Below are 19,046 nucleotides of genomic sequence, written 5' to 3' on the forward strand. Positions count from 1 at the left end.
GTAATGTTGGTTTTCATTACCTGAATAGAGAATACTATACTCAGTATACAGTACACAAGTACATACAGTAAATGAAGAAGTCCGTTAAATGCTCCATCTTCCGATCAGATCGGTGATCGGTTATCGCTTTTTTAAACTCGCTGATCGGTCCCAAAAATCCTGATCGTGTAAAGACTAATATTTACAGTACTACGTCAAAAGACATGCGACAAAGCTAAAAACAAACTAGCTTTTGGATTCAAATATACTGTACACGATGGCAACACGGAGTAAATGTCTTTTGTGGAGCCGATCAATTACGTCATTGATCGGATCGGCGAATTATGAGATGACATTAATTTGGCATAAAATGATACCGATCAAGCCGATCAGATTGGTGTAAAGTCTAACGTTAACTGCTGATTATGTTGCTTACCATAACAGCACCTACTGAAAAAACGCTCTGCCCTTGCACAAGTCTCTGATAAATTTGAGTGTGAACGTGCTAAATGAGCTCCCACTGCAGTAGTAAAGATGTGAATGATGAACTCCTCAGTTTGTCTCTGCACAATGTTGTGTGTCCATTTTGTGTTAAACTACAGTTTCATTTTAGATAAATTGTAATATTGTTTAATATTAGTAACAAAAAAAAAACTGTGTCCAAATAGAGGCCTCCTCCCCTAGCAGAAGCCTTCAGCAGTTCACCCAAGAACAATATCGATGATAGTCTGCTTGTGTGACAAATGCCAAGATAAAGATGAGAAGCCATGTAGTTACTATAACTGACATTGATGGCATCACATCTTGTCAGTGTTGAAAATAGTGAAACATGTTTGCATCATGAAGTGATTCTAAGTAAATCTTAAGTTCATTCCTGCCGTTTTGCCGTCTTCTGTTATTTGTTATTGAAATGCATTTGGTAGGTTAACTGGTGAGGTCATTGAAATAGGATATCTATAGACATTAAATCATACGGTGAATTAAGACAGCGAAACCTGAAGACTGGCATCTTCAATAGCCACATTGTTCTGTGTGACACTGATAGGCCCTTGCTTTGTTAGACAGGTTGTGTTTATCATGTTGCCCTGGCAGTGGTTTCCTTCTACTGTGTGAACTTTAGGACAGCGTGAGTGAAATTTGTTTTGTTTTACAGAATTAGCGAGATCAGACAGTAGTTAGTACACAGTACAAACAAAATGTTTAGATTTTTTTTCTCCCCCATTCTAGGATTTTTAAAATATATTTCTCCTCATACCAAACAAGCTTTGAGACAGTTTTTTTCCACAGTTCCTTATGATCTTAATCTTGCAAAAAGTCATAGGAGTAAATATATTTTCTTTACAGATAATGTGAAAGTGTTTCCTCTAGGAAAAATAAATGTCACCTTTGTCAAAACGTGTAAAAACACGATCTTTAATAAAAGAATATTTTAAGTGGTTAACAATTTAACAGCAGATGAGGAATCAAAAGTTTCCAACATGTCAATAAATCACTCCTTTTGCAACATACAGTATGAATTTGCAACGTACAGTATGAATTGGCACCATGTCTTTGGCAATGTTCAGCGCAATTGACTCTGTGATTGTCTTTCACTGGGCTCCTATCTTCCATCCATCCATCCATTTTCTACCGCTTATCCGGGTCGGGTCGCGGGGGCAGTAGCTTTAGCAGGGACACCCAGACTTCCCTCTCCCCAGCCACTTCATCCAGCTCTTCCGGAGGGATCCCGAGGCGTTCCCAGGCCAGCCGAAGGACGTAGTCTCTCCAGCGTGTCCTGGGTCGTCCCCGGGGTCTCCTCCCGGTGGGACGTGCCCGGAACACCTCACCAGGGAGGCGTCCGGGAGGCATCCGAATCAGATGCCCCAGCCACCTTATCTGGCTCCACTCAATGCGGAGGAGCAGCGGCTCTACTCTGAGATCCTCCCGGATGACCGAGCTTCTCACCCTATCTCTAAGGGAGACCCCGGACACCCTGCGGAGGAAACTCATTTCGGCCGCTTGTATCCGGGATCTCGTTCTTTCGGTCACGACCCACAGCTCATGACCATAGGTGAGGATAGGAACGAATATCGACCGGTAAATTGAGAGCTTCGCCTTTCGGCTTAGCTCCTTCTTTACCACAACGGACCGATACAAAGTCCGCATCACTGCAGACGCTGCACCGATCCGTCTGTCGATCTCCCGTTCCATTCTTCCCTCACTCGTGAACCAAGACCCCAAGATACTTGAACTCCTCCACTTGGGGCAGGATCTCATCCCCGACCTGGAGAGGGCATGCCACCCTTTTCCGACTGAGGACCATGGTCTCAGATTTGGAGGTGCTGATTCTCATCCCAGCCGCTTCACACTCGGCTGCGAACTGCTCCAGTGAGAGTTGGAGCTCACGGTTTGATGAAGCCAACAGAACCACATCATCAGCAAAAAGCAGAGATGCAATACTGAGGCCACCAAACCGGACCCCCTCTACGCCTTGGCTGCGCCTAGAAATTCTGTCCATAAAAGTTATGAACAGAATCGGCGACAAAGGGCAGCCTTGGCGGAGTCCAACCATCACCGGGTCCGACTTACTGCCGGATATGCGGACCAAACTCTGACTTCGGTCGTACAGGGACCGAACAGCCCGTATCAGGGGGTTCGGTACCCCATACTCCTGAAGCACCCTCCACAGGACTCCCCGAGGGACACGGTCGAACGCCTTCTCCAAGTCCACAAAACACATGTAGACTGGTTGGGCGAACTCCCATGCACCCTCGAGGACCCTGCCGAGGGTGTAGAGCTGGTCCACTGTTCCAGGGCCAGGACGAAAAACACACTGCTCCTCCTGAATCTGAGATTCGACTTCCCGACGGACCCTCCTCTCCAGCACCCCTGAATAGACCTTACCAGGGAGGCTGAGCAGTGTGATCCCCCTGTAGTTGGAACACACCCTCCGGTCCCCCTTCTTAAAAAGGGGGACCACCACCCCAGTCTGCCAATCCAGAGGCACTGTCCCCGATGTCCACGCGATGTTGCAGAGGCGTGTCAACCAGGACAGCCCCACAACATCCAGAGCCTTTAGGAACTCCGGGCGAATCTCATCCACCCCCGGAGCCCTGCCACCGAGGAGCTTTTTAACTACCTCGGTGACCTCAAACCCAGAGATAGGAGAGCCCGCCTCAGAGAACCCACACTCTGCTTCCTCATGGGAAGGCGTGTCGGTGGAATTGAGGAGGTCTTCGAAGTATTCTCCCCACCGACTCACAACGTCCCGAGTCGAGGTCTGCAGCGCCCCATCCCCACTATACACAGTGTTGGTGGTGCACTGCTTTCCTCTCCTGAGACGTCGGATGGTGGACCAGAATTTCCTCGAAGCCGTCCGGACGTCTTTCTCCATGGCCTCACCGAACTCCTCCCATACCCCAGTTTTTGCTTCAGCGACCACCAGAGCTGCATTCCGCTTGGCCAGCCGGTACCCATCAGCTGCGTCAGGAGTCCCACAGGCCAAAAAGGCCCAATAGGACTCCTTCTTCAGCTTGACGGCATCCCTCACCGTTGGTGTCCACCAACGGGTTCGGGGATTGCCGCCACGACAGGCACCGACCACTTTACGGCCACAGCTCCGGTCGGCCGCCTCAGCAATGGAGGCGTGGAACATGTTCCACTCGGACTCGATGTCCCCAGCCTCCCCCGGAACATGAGCAAAGTTCTGTCGGAGGTGGGAGCCAGACGTTCCCAGCAGACCCTCACAATACGTTTGGGCCTGCCACGTCGGACCGGCATCTTCCCCCACCATCGGAGCCAACTCACCACCAGGTGGTGATCAGTTGACAGCTCCGCCCCTCTCTTCACCCGAGTGTCCAAGACATGTGGCCGCAAGTCCGATGACACGACCACAAAGTCGATCATCGAACTGCGACCTAGGGTGTCCTGGTGCCAAGTGCACGTGTGGACACCCTTATGCTTGAACATGGTGTTCGTTATGGACAATCCATGACGAGCACAGAAGTCCAATAACAGAACACCGCTCGGGTTCTGATCGGGGGGGCCGTTCCTCCCAATCACGCCCTTCCAGGTCTCACTGTCATTGCCCACGTGAGCATTGAAGTCCCCCAACAGAACAATGGAATCCCCAGCGGGAGCGCTCTCCAGCAACCCCTCCAAGGACTCCAAAAAGGGTGGGTACTCTGAACTGCTGTTTGTTGCATAGGCACAAACAACAGTCAGGACCCGTCCCCCCACCCGAAGGCGGAGGGAGGCTACCCTCTCGTCCACCGGGGTGAACCCCAACGTACAGGCGCCGAGCCGGGGGGCAATAAGTATACCCACACTTGCTCGGCGCCTCTCACCGTGGGCAACTCCAGAGTGGAAGAGAGTCCAACCCCTCTCGAGAGGACTGGTACCAGAGCCCAAGCTGTGTGTGGAGGCGAGTCCGACTATATCTAGTCGGAACTTCTCGACCTCACACACCAGCTCGGGCTCCTTCCCTGCCAGAGAGGTGACATTCCACGTCCCTAGAGCCAGCTTCTGTAGCCGGGGATCGGATCGCCAAGGTCCCCGCCTTCGGCCACCGCCCAGCTCACACTGCACCCGACCCCTATGGCCCCTCCGACAGGTGGTGAGCCCATGGGAAGGGGGACCCACGTTACCCTTTCGGGCTGTGCCCGGCCGGGCCCCATGGGTGCAGGCCCCACCACCAGGCCTGGCTCCAGTGGGGGGCCCCGGTGACCCGCGTCCGGGCAAGGGAAAACGAAGTCCATTGTTTGTCGTCATCATTAGGGGTCTTTGAGCCGTGCTTTGTCTGGTCCCTCACCTAGGACCTGTTTGTCATGGGTGACCCTGCCAGGGGCATAAAGCCCCAGACAACTTAGCTCCTAGGATCACTGGGACACACAAACCCCTCCACCACGACAAGGTGACTGCTCCTATCTTGTCAAACTGAAAACAATGTGAAAATTATTCTGCTCATATATAGTCTTAGAGGGAATTAAAGCCGTTCGTCGCTATTCTAAAAACATGTCGCTTGAGGGGTAAGAAAAGTCAATAAAGTGACAGTCGCTAATGACAACAATGACTGTGCTTTTGTTAACGAACTAATTTTGTTAGTGTAAACAGTGGACATCAGCGGGGACGCACTTTTAACTACGTAAGCCAACAGGGGGATGTGGGAGATCCATCAGGGAGTTCACATTCCATTCCCATAATAACACAAAAGTAACAATTATCTATCAACCAACTGACAAACTGCAATATCGGGCTCCGCCCTTGCACAAGCATTTGTACAAATCAATACCTCCTTTCAAATAGATGTTTCCCCTAATAAATGGCTAGAAGAACTACATTTGAGAAAATCATAAGATCAGAACAAAATGGTCTTGGGATGCTTAAGTGACAACAGTATATTGTCCCTTTTCTGTGATTCAGAAGTGTTTAAAGTGGCACTAAGTAGGCCCAAAAAATGGCATGTAAATTCGACACACCACAGAAAAGAGTAATGTTAACAAGTCTGCCAAATTTGAATGAATAAAACAAATCTCTAAGTCCATAAAATCAGCTTTCAAAACTTGAATAATAATGGCCAGCTCTCAGACGCTGTGGGCGTCTCCAATGGATGCGCCAAAAGGAATCAAACATACTGAGGGGGTGATAGCTTATACGATGTAAAATCACGTTAGGAGGCTCAACTTCAAAATGTAATTTTTTTTGTGGACTATAATCATAAAAATCAGCGACAAGTCAACTTACCCTTGTTGTTGGTGACGTCACAGCCGATAACTTAACTATTATCAAGTTACCCACGAAGCCATGTTGTCTCTGATGAAAGTTTACAAAACTATCTGTCGTAAAATGCGTACTGCAGAGTCAGTTGGTGGTGTTACTGTCTAGCTCGCCATCTGGGTGTATCTTCAAAAAGTTAATCCATCGATTTTTTATTTCCTCATTTTTTGGGAGCTTAAAATAATGTCACCGAACTGTTCTCTATGTTGAGGCATCCAATGAAGACATATTTTCGGGTTGTAGCCATTGTTAGTTTGTTAACTGAAACTAACCCTGAAAAGCTGGGGGGGGAGCTTATGGAAGCTAAGCACAACTAACTCAACTGAGCAGCCAAATAAAATGACGTCACTTTGTACTTATATTCTGGGGGAGGGAACTCGCACTACAAAGTATACGCCCCAGTCCCATGGGGCTGTTTTAGCCCCACTCACAAAATCAGGAACATTTAAACATCGAAAAAGATGCTAAAACTATCAACAATTCAGCACTATATTGTTATGTCTTTGCATTGGTTTTAAGCACTTCAAATTTTTAATATTATAAATATTTCATGTATTTAGAAACAAAACATGAATATCTGCTTAGATCGCCTTTAAAATTCAAGGGATCGATTGATGGAGATTGTGTGTTTTTTTTCGTCCTCCAGGAACCAAATGGCTCTGGAGGCTGGAGAGAAGTACGCCTTCAACGAGGATGGCTCGGAGATGTCCATCATGGACGTGAGCAAGCTCGACGAGGGCGAGTACACTTGCATCGCCAAAAACAAGGCTGGGGAAACAGAGCAGGAGCTTAGTCTGAGAGTATTTGGTGAGTGGGGAATACTTATTTCCTACGAAATAAGTGAGAATATATTTTAAAAAGTTCCAAGTCTGTGGGAATGAGATTTAGGAGTATGTACGTAGGTGTGGGGAGACAATAGGATACTATGTGTGTTCTTCTTATGATGAAGTGTTGTTTTCCCGTCGCCCTTGTCAAGGAAAAAACTTTAACTAAAAATGCAAAGTAGCAGTGTTCGGCCAGATTGTTTAGCCTCCTCTACTTTGCAACCTATAAATAGCCTCAAACACATTCGTGATCTTCAAAGCATTGCTGCACTAGTGCCAGTACTCTTTAAAAAAAAAAAAATTCTCTGCTCCCACACAAGCAAGCACCAATGCTAGTTTGTTGTGCCTTCACTCGTACAGATATTGATTTAATATTCTAATCATTAAAAAAAAAAAAAATCATTGCGTTTTGTGTAATGACACCAGGAACAAGACAGCTGCTCCTTTGCTCATCAAATAATTACTGGTGGCTATTCATGTGGTTTTAATACAGAGTTGCAAATATGTCCCTCTGCTGAGTATTGTAAAATCCTCAATTGTTACTGTGTAGGAATGCTACAATGTGTTTATCCTCTGCAGAGTGCGAGGGAGGGAAAAGAAGAAGAAAAAAAACGCTTCAGCAGTAGCGCTTTAATTTACTTTGCTCCACTGGCGTCACCCTGAAAGGACGTCACCAACAATTTGGTCAAATGTAAACAGAAATGGAGGCCAAACCTTCTAACACTGGTACAATTGTCACATTAATTAAAGTTTTGATCCTCGTGTGGTTATACTGCTGGGAGGAGACAGCTTATTACGATTTAGCCTCAACGCCTCCCCTCGCATGTCATGCTGCCCGTCCTTCCTTTGAACGCATGCCAAATCCAGCACTCACTGGTTGTGACTACTTTGTGTTTGACAGTCAAACCCAAGATCACCTACATTGTAAACCAAAGCACATCCGAGATGGAGGAGCAGGTCATGCTAACTTGTGAGGCCTCAGGGGATCCAACGCCCACCATCACCTGGAGCTATGGCAACCGTGTCTTCACCGACGGCGAACAAGTAAGGCACAAATGCAAGCAATTATTAACTTACAGTAATCATGACCGCCAATTACACTTAGTGGTCTTAGTTTTCCATTTCCGGCTCTTGTTGGGTAATGTGTGATCTTACGTACGTATGTAAAAAAAATTCTCATGTACCACATACTTGTGATATGCACGAGAGATGGGTCCTCCTCCTCTTCTCGTGAGTGGTTGGGGGTCCCTTGCGGACCGTGGGGCCTGCTGTTGGGTTCTGTCTCTGCCTGGTCTGGAGGCAGGTCCACCTCCCGCACTCGGGGGCAGGTAGTGGGTGCTGGCTGGAGTGGGGGGGACTCCCGGGGTTGGTACTGCGGGGCTGGGTGTGGCGGCCCTCGAGCCCTGTGATTGTCCTGCTGGATGGGCCCGACTTGCAGGACCCATGCCTCTTATTGACTCACTTAGCATTCTAGCATTAGAATCACACCATTCAGTGTAAATATTTCTTTTACTAGTCACATCCGGGCACACACACATATTCAGGGTTTCTTGGGGGCTGGTGTGGGGTCGGAAGAGTGCGGGGGTCGGACTGGGTTTCAGTACGTCAGTGTTATTTCACGGTCTAGACACCCTGCCCCTCCGCCCTGCTTTTAATGGATTACACACAATCATCCCCTTCATTTTAATGTACTACATACACCTATCTCTGGAGGGCAGCAGCAGTGTCTGGCACGCCTGCCAGTCAGGGACCTGGCAGTGATAGTAACGGGGGGGAGGTGGGTTCTCACAAGGCTCATGGCGGTGCTCCTGGGGCCGGGCCTCTCTGGCTGGATGGCTGCTTGGTGTAGGGGCTCCCCTCTCATGCCCCGTGACTGCTCTCCGGGTTCCCCCCCTTATAGTTCCCTTGCCGGGCTTTCCACCAAACGGGACATCATCTCTCCTTTAGGCTGGGCGGGGGCTGGCTACATTGTGGGCCTAGCGGGTTAGTGGGGGGCGTCTCGCTCTCCTAGGGTTTGGGAGCGGTGGTGGCGGGGAGCATGTGGGGGGGGGGGGGGGGGGGGGGCGTTGGGTCCCTGCGGCCGCCTCTGGGGCACCTCTGTGGGTCAGGTGGACCACCCTGGATCCCTCGGTGTGCGAGGTGTCCTGTCCACCGGGCTGCTCTCAGGTGGACTCCTGGGCCTGACTCCGCCTCTCGATTGGGTGTACCTGCACCCGACGCGGTGCAGGCACAGAAATTACAGGACACTTCTAACGGTTATTGTGCAATACGAGGCAGTGTCAGTTCACTTGCATGTGTCTGCAGACACACACCCCTGGGACTTATTTGCTGGGTGTGGGGCCACTCACTCATTGTGATCAATAACAATTTCTTGGGTATCCCCTCACTACATCCTACAGAGGTTTATAATTTACATAGCCACTCCCACGTCAGCTGTACAGCCGGGTCCACGACCCCTGTCCTGCATGCTTCCCCTTCTGTCCCTGTCCTGTCCAGTCTTATCCTATATTGTCCAGGGTGTAGCACTACTGACTTATTCAACACTCAAATCAAATGTGTCATTGTACTAGTTATATAATGCTTTACTTTCCTCATCTTGTTTACAGCTAGTGCTTTGTCTTTTGTTGTCTTCTTTTCCTATATTATTTAATTGCCATTTCACTCTCCTTTGTTTTTTCTGTCACTCTCCTTTAAAAACGTTTTTCTGTTTGACTGAACGACTGTAATTCTCAATAAATATCTATCGGAATACATAAAAAACACAGTGGCAGCTTGAAACGTCCACTGTGACACAGTAAAACTGTTCTGGCATAAAATGGATACAGATCTTGACCTAACAGCAGAACAGGACAAACAAAAAAGTATCTTGAAGCAACTGAGGCAAAATGGAATGTGCTACTTGGCTACAAACAGCAGAAGTGATATTATTCACCGTCAACTAGTGATGTCATTGATGGGAAGTTATAGCTAAATCCACACAGACTTTCTTTGGCACAACTCCTTCAGGCAGCTGATAAATTTATATAGTAGCAATAGAAAACACTACCGGTCAGAAGTTTTAGAGCACCCCAGTTTTTTTTTTTTTTTTTTTAATGAATGCCATACAGTTCAAGTCCAATGAGTAGCTTGAAATTGTACAAAGTGGTGAACTACTATACCGAAGGTTACAAAAAAAGGTTAGATTACTCAGAACTGAAAACTAATGTAGTAATAATAATAATAATAAGAAGAAGAAGAATTCGAATATTTTATATAGCACCTTTAAAAACATGTTTACAAAGTTCCTTGACAGACAGTAGAACACAGTACACCCCAAACATGATGCTTGGAATGTATGGTGTTTTGCCATCCAGCAATTGATGTCAGAAAGGCATTCTTTTACAACAGCTAAGCTTCTAGGGTCCTCTGGTCTCAGGGGAAGGTTGTCTGTTTGTTGTCTGCATAGCAGTGAAAGAGTGAAAGGCTCTCGTTTACTTACCAAGGGGAAACATATGAATAGAAAATATAAAATTGGGCCTAAAACTGAACCTTATGGCACACCACATGCAAGGGTAGAGGTGGATGAGCAATGATTTCCTATGGTGACTGCAAAGGTTCGCTCTAAAAGACAGGAATGAAACCAAATCAGTGCAGTGTCCCTGAGCCCCACCCAGTGCCTAAGCTGGTTAATTAAAATAGCGTGGCCCACTGTGTACATTTCAGAACTATACAAAAAGGCATAGTCTTCAGATTCAAACCCCATCGAGCTGGTTCGGGATGAATTGGACAGATGTAAAAGCAAGGCAAGTTACATGTGCCACACGTATTGAAACTCCTGCAACAGAGTTGGGAAGAACTTACGAAGCATTTTTTATTTTCATTGTAGAAAGAATGCCACTAGTGTGTTCAGCTGTTGTATCTGCCTAGAGTGGCTATGTTATTTAGTCAAAAGTTCAGAATACATTCTGGTTTGCAGATTGATTCCATGATTACTTTTGTAACTATTTCTCGGTTCTGTGCTTGCGTTTCAGCGTACAATGAGACACTGAACTGCATGAATTTAAATTTTTAAAACATGGCAAATTGGGGTATTTTAAAGCCTTTGACCAGTATAGTGGAAATAAATTGATATAAATAATTGATCGTTAGTTCTCCCAGTGAATTGATCAAGTAAATTAAATTGAATGCCCATCTCTCATTTGTACACAAACACTAAATGTCTGCACTAGACTGTCCTTTGAATCATATGTCTACCAATGGGATTCAATGAGTAATTTTCAACATAGCAATACTTTTAACTTTCAGTATATGACCCTGTCACATTTTAAAAGTTGATAACAATATATCAACAAAAAAACACCACAACAAGTGTTCATAAGAACACAAGGAGGTCATTCATTAGAAACCAACATGAAATTGGGACATCCTGAATGATTAATTGTAAATTACAAGACACTAGTATCTTAAGGACACATGAAATACCTTTAACCAGTATTTCATGAAGTGTATTAATTATCTGCAGGTATGTGCAGGCAAAGCACTCCGCAGAGTTTGCGCATCGCTCATTAATTCCTCCAAATTAAAGGGCTCCTTTGAGATGGCCCGCTGGATCTCATGCAATTAGCTCGACAATACTGCATTCAGCTGTCGACCTGGAGATTAGATTCAACTTAAACGTTCCCAAATGTCATGAAAATCAACCCGAATTCCACTCTTTCCCAATCCAGTCCAATCCAGAGGCTTGTGATTAAATTCAACATCTGCTTCTTACTATGTTTGCTAGAATGAGCGGTTGGATGATCGTGTTCATTTAGCATTTTCGATCATGTTGCTCTGCTCATGCTAGTGATTGAAAGGGTTCTACATTTTATGCTTTGCTGTATATGCTCTATTGTTTCACTCCTAGGTTATACTGTACGCATCTTTTCAATTAGTTTTTTGCACCACAGTAATGAAGCACTACTAGCTTCCATTACATCCTTGACCAATATTCTCCCATAACATTTAATGGTGAAATCATCAAAGAAAAAAAAAAAGAACACCTGCCTGTTATTATCCTCGCAAAGCTCATGCAGCCTGCTTCCTCAAGGGTCTTGCTATGGCTGCGAAGTAATGAGGGGGAAAATGTTGAGAGAATGGTGTACATCAAAGCGGGATTGTGGAACTGCTCCATTACATGCACTACATTCTCTCCCTACAGGCACACCTAAACAGGATCTATCAGGTATGAAATCGGCGTGGCACACAAATGTACTGTGGCAAAGTGAGGCTCCAGATTTTGAATTATATTATCCCAATCTGGTGGAAGTTTCTAGAAACCCCAATCACTGACTTGACAGCTGCATGTGCTCCAAGTGTAGTCCATCAAAAGTAATTGATCTTGGCATAGTAGCATGACATCTGATGGTTTGTCATCATGTAACGAAAAGGTGAAACACCATTTTCATTGTCTCCTGATCACTCTCAATCTCTGCATCGTAGCATGATGTTGCCTCATCCACGTCCATCTCCATCTCCATATGGTAGTTGTCCAAATCAGCCTTTCCAAAACCTCATGTCACTCACCTCATTTTACATCCTGAGAGATGTGGTGCTCCCCCCATCCTCAGCACACCTTCGAAAGAAATTTATAGCATCTTGTTTAATTTTACAAACATGATCAAAATGTGAAAAAACAAAATAAAAGCTACCAGAAGCTAGGCATGGAAAGTTAGCTTTTCTTATTAAATGTTTTCTATTACCCCCCCTTAGCCGTCACCTTATCGTGGTAGAGGGGTTTGTCCAAGTGATCCTAGGAGCTAAGTTGTCTGGCATACTTATCGCTGCAACTGTACATTGGGGTTCACCCCGGTAGACGAGAGGGTAGCTTCCCTCCACCTTCGGGTCGGGGTGCCTTCGGGTCGGGTGCTGACTGTTGTTTGTGCCTATGCACTGGCCAAGCGGAATGCAGCTTTGGTGGTCGCTGAGGTAAAAACCCGGACGTGGGAGGAGTTCGGTGAGGCCATGGAAATAGACTTCCAGACGGTTTCAAGGATAGTACACTGCGTCCCCGGAGGGGACGCAGTGTACTATCATCACTGTGTATAGTGGGGATGGGGCGTCGGTGACCTCGACTCAGGACGTTGTGTGTGAGTGGGGAGAATGGGGAGACCTCCTCAATAGGGTTAGGGTTAGGGTTACACGCCTTCCCATGAGGAAACAGAGTCTGGGATCTCTGAGGTGGACTCGCCTATCTCCGGGGTTGAGGTCACCGAGGTGGTTAAAAAGCTCCTCGGTGGAAAGGCCCCAGGGGTGGATGAGATTCGCCCGAGTTCCTAAAGGCTCTGGATGTTCTAGGGCTGTCCTGGTTGACACGCCTCTGCAACATCGCGTGGACAGTGCCTCTGGATTGGCAGACTGGGGAGGTGGTCCCCCTTTTTAAGAAGGGGGAGCGGAGGGTGTGTTCCAACTACAGGAGGATCACACTCCTCAGCCTCCCTGGTAAGGTCTATTCAGGGGTGCTGGAGAGGAGGGTCCATCGGGAAGTTGAATCTCAGATTCAGGAGGAGCAGTGTGGTTTTCATCCTGGCCGTGGAACAGAGGGGGACCGGTTTGGTGGCCTCAGTATTGCATCTCTACTTCTTGCAGATGATCTGGTTATGATGGCTTCATCTAAGCCGTGATCTCCAACTCTCACTAGAGTGGTTCACAGCAGAGTGTGAAGCGGTTGACATGAAAATCAGCACCTCCAAATCTGAGATCTTGGTCCTCAGTCGGAAAAGGGTGGAGTGCCCTCTCTGGGTCGGGAATGAGATCCTGCTCCAAGTCGAGGAGTTCAAATATCTTGGGCTCTTGTTCACGAGTGAGGGAGGAATGGAACGGGAGACCGACAGGCAGATCGGGCAGGGTCTGCAGTGATGCAGACTTTGTATCAATAAAGAAGGAGCTAAGCCGAGAAGCGAAGCTCTCAATTTACCGGTCGATCTACATTCCTACCCTCACCTATGGTCATGAGTTGTGGGTCGTGACCGAAAGAACAAGATACCGGATACAAGCAGGAAAAATGACTTCCTCCGCAGGGTGTCCAGGCTCTCCCTTAGAGGAGAGGAGAGGCTCAGAGTAGAGCCGCTTCTCCTCCGCATTGAGAGGAGCCAGCTGAGATGGCTCGGATATCTGAATAGGATGCCTCCTGGATGCCTCTCTGCTGAGGTGTTCCAGGCACGTCGAGAGACTATGTCTCCCAGCTGGCCTGGGAATGCCTCGGGGTCACCCCGAAACAATAAAAAAAACAACCATTCGCACTCACATTCACACCTATGGGCAATTTAGAGTCTTCAATTAACCTACCATGCATGTTTTTGGGATGTGGGAGGAAACCGGAGTGCCCGGAAAAAAACCCATGCAGGCACGGGGAGAACATGCATACTCCACACAGGCGGGGCTGGGGATTGAACCCCGGCCCTCAGAACTGTGCGGCAGACGCTCTAACCAGTCGTCCACCGTGCCGCACTAATGAACCTCTTTGTTTTATTCAAAAAAAAGAAAAAAAGCATGAAAATTAGTCATTGTGTTGTCAGACCACCGTTAAACTTAGTTTTGTTTTGAATTCTTGGTTTATAAACATTGGCATAAAGCTGCCTTTTCCAACTTTTTAAGTCATGTGCCCCCTTCCACATCCAGACGAAGATGGCACATCCCTTTGCTCCCCCACATATCCTTAAAAAGTCCAAATAGAGCCTGACTAAAGGAGTCATGTTTAATCATGAGGCAAAGTAATGAAAAATGTGTTAGCTTGCTTGATTTTTCCCTCTGGCAGTAGCCTGAAGTACTACATTTTTATTTGCTTAGTTTTTATTTGTGTAAATGCTCATATTTAACCTTTTTGTAAAACTATAAAAAAATAAAAATAAATCACACAATGGAAATGTGGAATTATTATACCAGACCACCATTAGGTTTTTAATCATGCGCACCCTCTGGAGGGATGCACCACATTTTAGGAATCACTGATTCAGAAACATTGGCATGTACAGTAGTAGGTTTTCTACACTTAATTCACACATCACCTTCAACATCCTACAAAGGTGGTGCACGCCTTTGTCCTCGCAACCCACCCACCCAGACCAGGAATCCCTGGTCTAGACAGTCTAACATTGTTGTCGTGGTCACCATAAATGGACCGTAAAAGTGTTATTCTTTTTGCGATCTGTCTTTTGAGAGTCAAACACTCGCCCACTAAAGGTGTAAGATCAGTAGTGGCCTGTAAAGATGATGGTTTTTGATGGTTTCATTTTTCCAGCTGGATTCAATGTGTGTACAACAGAAGTACAGTGTTTTTACAGCCACCTGTCAGGCTCACAGGGGCGAGTGTTTGATCATCAAAAATAGATTGCGAGCGGCGCACTGCAATATTAAATGCAAAAACAACCATACCGGCCATACGACGCACGTCACGATATGCCTGTTTTCTCTCTGCCCACGCTGCAGAGGCGCACTGTCACACTTTAACTCGTCACACCTCCCATTTTATCCATTTAAAGTGACCAGTCTTTAATACTTTATGGCTTTAAAAACATTTACTACCACTGCATAGATTAAATCTGCATGTGGCAGCCGAGGGAATTAATTTCACAAAACAGAAAAACAGGCAATGATCAATGCAGTCGCATATGACTGTTCACACACAGTGGCGACTGTGTGTTTTGCTTATCTCGAGTACGGCCTCAAATTGTTTAGGCGAGGAGCAGGATAAAAACATTAGGTTTCAGAAAATTTCTACTTCAAGTTTTAAGTATTCATCAAGGAAGCAGAAAGTGTGGTTGAAAAAAATGCACAGAGAAATGGCTGCTAATTGTTTGGTTGTCTTGTTCTGTTCATCTGATGTCCGTCTGTCAAGCCATCTGTATTAATCATAACTGCTGTATTTCATCAAGGTTGGCTGCATCCAATGAAAGCGCATCCATTGTGGCTGATTTTAGTGTGGATTGATTGTATACTACATTAAAAACCCAGTGTATCTGTGCATTGCATTAAACGCAGAAGCTAATTAGTTGCTCGTTCGAATTCATTTTCAGCCTCTTTGAAATGTTTCACATGGAAGAGTGGTAAACTTCAGAAGAATTCAATGTCCGACCAGTTTGCTTAATCAAAGTATAGTATGGTATGGTTATAAGCATGTCATACTTACATACATAGTTAAAACTGGATTATTTCCATACGCTATAAATGAAAACAAAATAAAAACATATTTTCTCACTGTCTGACATGAAATCAGACTAAGGCTGCACAAGTATGGCCACAATAACAATCACAATTATTTTTTATCAATATTGTGATCACGATTAATAATAACGGTTATTCCTCATTTTAGGGAAAAATATTTTTCTACAAACAGTATGCAACGGTTTTCAGGGGGAAATGAATTGTTAAAAAATAAATGTTAGCTAATAATACAAAATAAATGTAGCCCCCAAAAATATTTATTATCAAGGGCTAACTGAATAAATATGCTTTCACAAAGTGCAATCACAAATTGCAACTTAATGGCAGCAAATATAGTTAATGCATAAACCGCAATAACATTAGGCTGTAAGCACTGACTTTTCATTTGAAAATCCCTGTCAATATAGTGAATTGTCAAGGAAGGGTACATATCCGTTATTCTGCTTGACCATTGGTCATCCGTGCATGGTCACAAACTGCAAGGAACTCAACAGTTGTGGTTTCCCTCTCTATTTACTGAAAAGTTGAAGTCAAGGTAGCTGCTACAACGACTGGTAATAGTGTTTAACCGTGACACACCGCCTCTCCGCCAATGTGCTGAGAGGGCCAACTTCAAAGTAAAACCTTGATCTCTAACTACATTCGTTGGACATCAATGGCATTTTAGCTTTTTGAAGTTCGCCACGGAGCACGGTGCCGGCCCTACACATTCACTGCCATTGACTGCTTTAGAAGTCAAATATCCATGTTAACTGGGAGGGCTGGCACTGAATGAGTTTTAATGAAGCCTTAACCATACATGCGCCCCCTGGTGTCTGGCTGACTATGTTGTGGGTAATGCTACAAATGAAGCACTTTTCATATGTAGCAGTGGCTGCATTTTAAATGTAAAAAATAGCCGACAATCAGGCTCATTTAATTTGTGGCAGCCAAAATCGCCATTCACGATTAAAATTTGAATAATAGTGCCGCCCTAAATCAGACTGAACTCCTGTTGTAGGTCAATTAGGATTACAGCATATTCTTTATTTTTGCTAAATTGCCAGAATAATGAGATTTTTTTTCAAAGCAATTTTTCATTGCTTTCTTCAAAGTCAGAAGTTTACATAAGATTGAAGCAGACACACCTGAAACACACTGCGTCTTTAATTAACATTATGAGAAAGTCAAAAGAAATTAGATATCAGGAAGAGAATTGTGAACTTGCACAAGTCTGGTTCATCCATTGGTGCAATTTCCAGATGGTTGAAGGTTCCACGTTCATCTGTTCAGACAATTATACAAAAGTATAAACACCATGAGAAAGTCCAGCCATCATTTCGCTCAGGAAGGAAATGGGACCTTGTCCCAGAGAGGAAAGTGCTGTGGTCCGAAATGTGCATATCAACCCAAAAATGAAAGCAAAAGACCTTGTGAAGATGTTGGCTCAGTTGGTAGAGTAGGTCGTCCACAAACCGAAGGGATGATGGTGTCCTTGGGCAAGACACTGAACCCAAACATTGCGAAACAAAAATTTAACTGTTTGGCCATAATGAGCATTGTTACATTTGGAGGAAAAAGGGGGACGCTTGCAAGCTAAAGAACACCCTCACAACTTTGAAATATGGGTGTGGCAGCATCAATTTTGTGGGGTTGTTTTCCTACAGGAGGGACAGGTGCACTCCACAAAATACAAACGTAGATAGCATCACGAGCCAGGAAGTTAAAGTTTGGGCACAAATGGGTCTTCCAAATGGACAATCACCCGAAGTATGGTTGCAAAGTAGCATAAGGATAATAAAGTCAATGTTTTGAAGTGACCATCACAAAGCCCTGATCTCAATCCTATTGAAAATGTATGGGAAAACCTGAAAAGGCATGTGCGAGCAAGGTGTCCTACAAACTTGGCTCAGATACAGTGAGGAGTGGGCCAGAATTCATGCCAACTATTGTGAGAAGCTTGTGGAAGGATATTTAAACCGTTTGACCCAAGTGAAACAGTTTAAAGGAAATGGGACCAAATTGAAATGTATGTAAAGTTTTTACTTTGAGGAAAGTAATGAAAATTTGTCCCCCAAAAAATATAATTATTCTTGCATTTAACGAATCAAAAATAATTTTGGTAAATCTAACAGACCTAAAACAGGAAAAGTTTAGTCTGGTTTTATGTCAGACAGAAAGGAAGGTATTTTTATTTAGTGGTAGTAAATATCTAGTTTCAACTAAGTGTTTCACAGAACAGGGGCCTTATGTACAAAGACTTGCGTGGATTTCCTACGAAACATGGTGTACGCTCAAATCCAGAAAACATACGCACAAAAATATCCAGATGTATGAATATATGCGTACGCATGAATCCAAGCACATTTCCGTCGTACATCCCAATCAACGTAGAATTGAGCACACATGTTGGAGTAGCCGACCCCTCCCTGTCCACACCCACATTTAAATATTTAAATGAACCCTGCACCTGAGATCCCGATCTCTACATGATCAGGGAAAAAGGAAAATGAGCAAGCTAATGAAGAAAAATAGTTTTTCTGTGTGAGAAGTTGCTCAATGAAGTGGAGGCGCACAAGAAAATCCTCTTTTGACACGCTGTCCTCCGGCGTTAACAACAAGCGAAAGAGGCGTGAATGGGACAGCGTGTGTGCGGCTGTCAATGCTATGGCATCAAAAGGACATTTTAACACATTTTATTAATGTGCAATCAATGTATATGTTCAAATTAAGTAAATTCCAATGACTCTTTTTATCAGTCATTACATTCATTCATTCATCTTCCGTTCCGCTTATCCTCAGTAGGGTCACGGGCGTGCTGGATCCTATCCCAGCTATCTTCAGGCGAGAGGCGAGGTACACCTTGAACTGGGTCGCCAGCCAATCGCAGAGCACATATAAACAAACAATCATTCACACTCACATTCACATTCACACCTAAGGGGCCTTCAATTAACCTACCATGCATGTTTTTGGGATGTGGGAGGAAAACCGGAGTACCCGGAGAAAACCCACGCAGGCACGGGGAGTACATGCAAACTCCACACAGGCGGGGCTGGGATTTGAACCCCGGTCCTCAGAACTGTGAGGCAGACGTGCTAACGAGTCATCCATCGTGCCGCCTGTACATGTTCAAGTTAAGTAAACTCAAGAACTGATTGTGAGGGCAATAGGCGGCATAAATGATCATCTGATCAATTAATAGGTGTTCTCACAAATATCAATGATTCATTAAATACACTGGTTAATAAGTGAATTCTGAGTCCTTGCCTTTATTAAATTGTCGAAATCAAATGTTGCCGGGCATTAATTGTTCATCAGTACTAATTG

The 19,046-nt window shown here is 45.2% G+C and overlaps 1 protein-coding gene across 8 annotated transcripts in view; it reads left to right on the forward strand.

Moving 5' to 3' along the window:
* The window catches only part of ncam1b (neural cell adhesion molecule 1b), a 116,141-nt gene that overhangs the window by 57,120 nt on the left and 39,975 nt on the right, over nucleotides 1–19,046 (forward strand). For 4 of the 8 annotated variants that reach the window (XM_061682678.1, XM_061682683.1, XM_061682682.1 and 1 more), the window contains exons 7-9: nucleotides 6,380–6,540; nucleotides 7,459–7,601; nucleotides 11,737–11,760. In XM_061682678.1, coding sequence (XP_061538662.1) covers nucleotides 6,380–6,540; nucleotides 7,459–7,601; nucleotides 11,737–11,760 — 328 coding nt within the window. The remainder of the gene's footprint in view (nucleotides 1–6,379; nucleotides 6,541–7,458; nucleotides 7,602–11,736; nucleotides 11,761–19,046) is intronic. The other 4 variants (XM_061682679.1, XM_061682680.1, XM_061682685.1 and 1 more) reach the window with 1 other exon arrangement.

Source organism: Phycodurus eques, chromosome 7, assembly GCF_024500275.1.
Source record: "Phycodurus eques isolate BA_2022a chromosome 7, UOR_Pequ_1.1, whole genome shotgun sequence".
Classification (NCBI taxonomy): domain Eukaryota; kingdom Metazoa; phylum Chordata; class Actinopteri; order Syngnathiformes; family Syngnathidae; genus Phycodurus; species Phycodurus eques.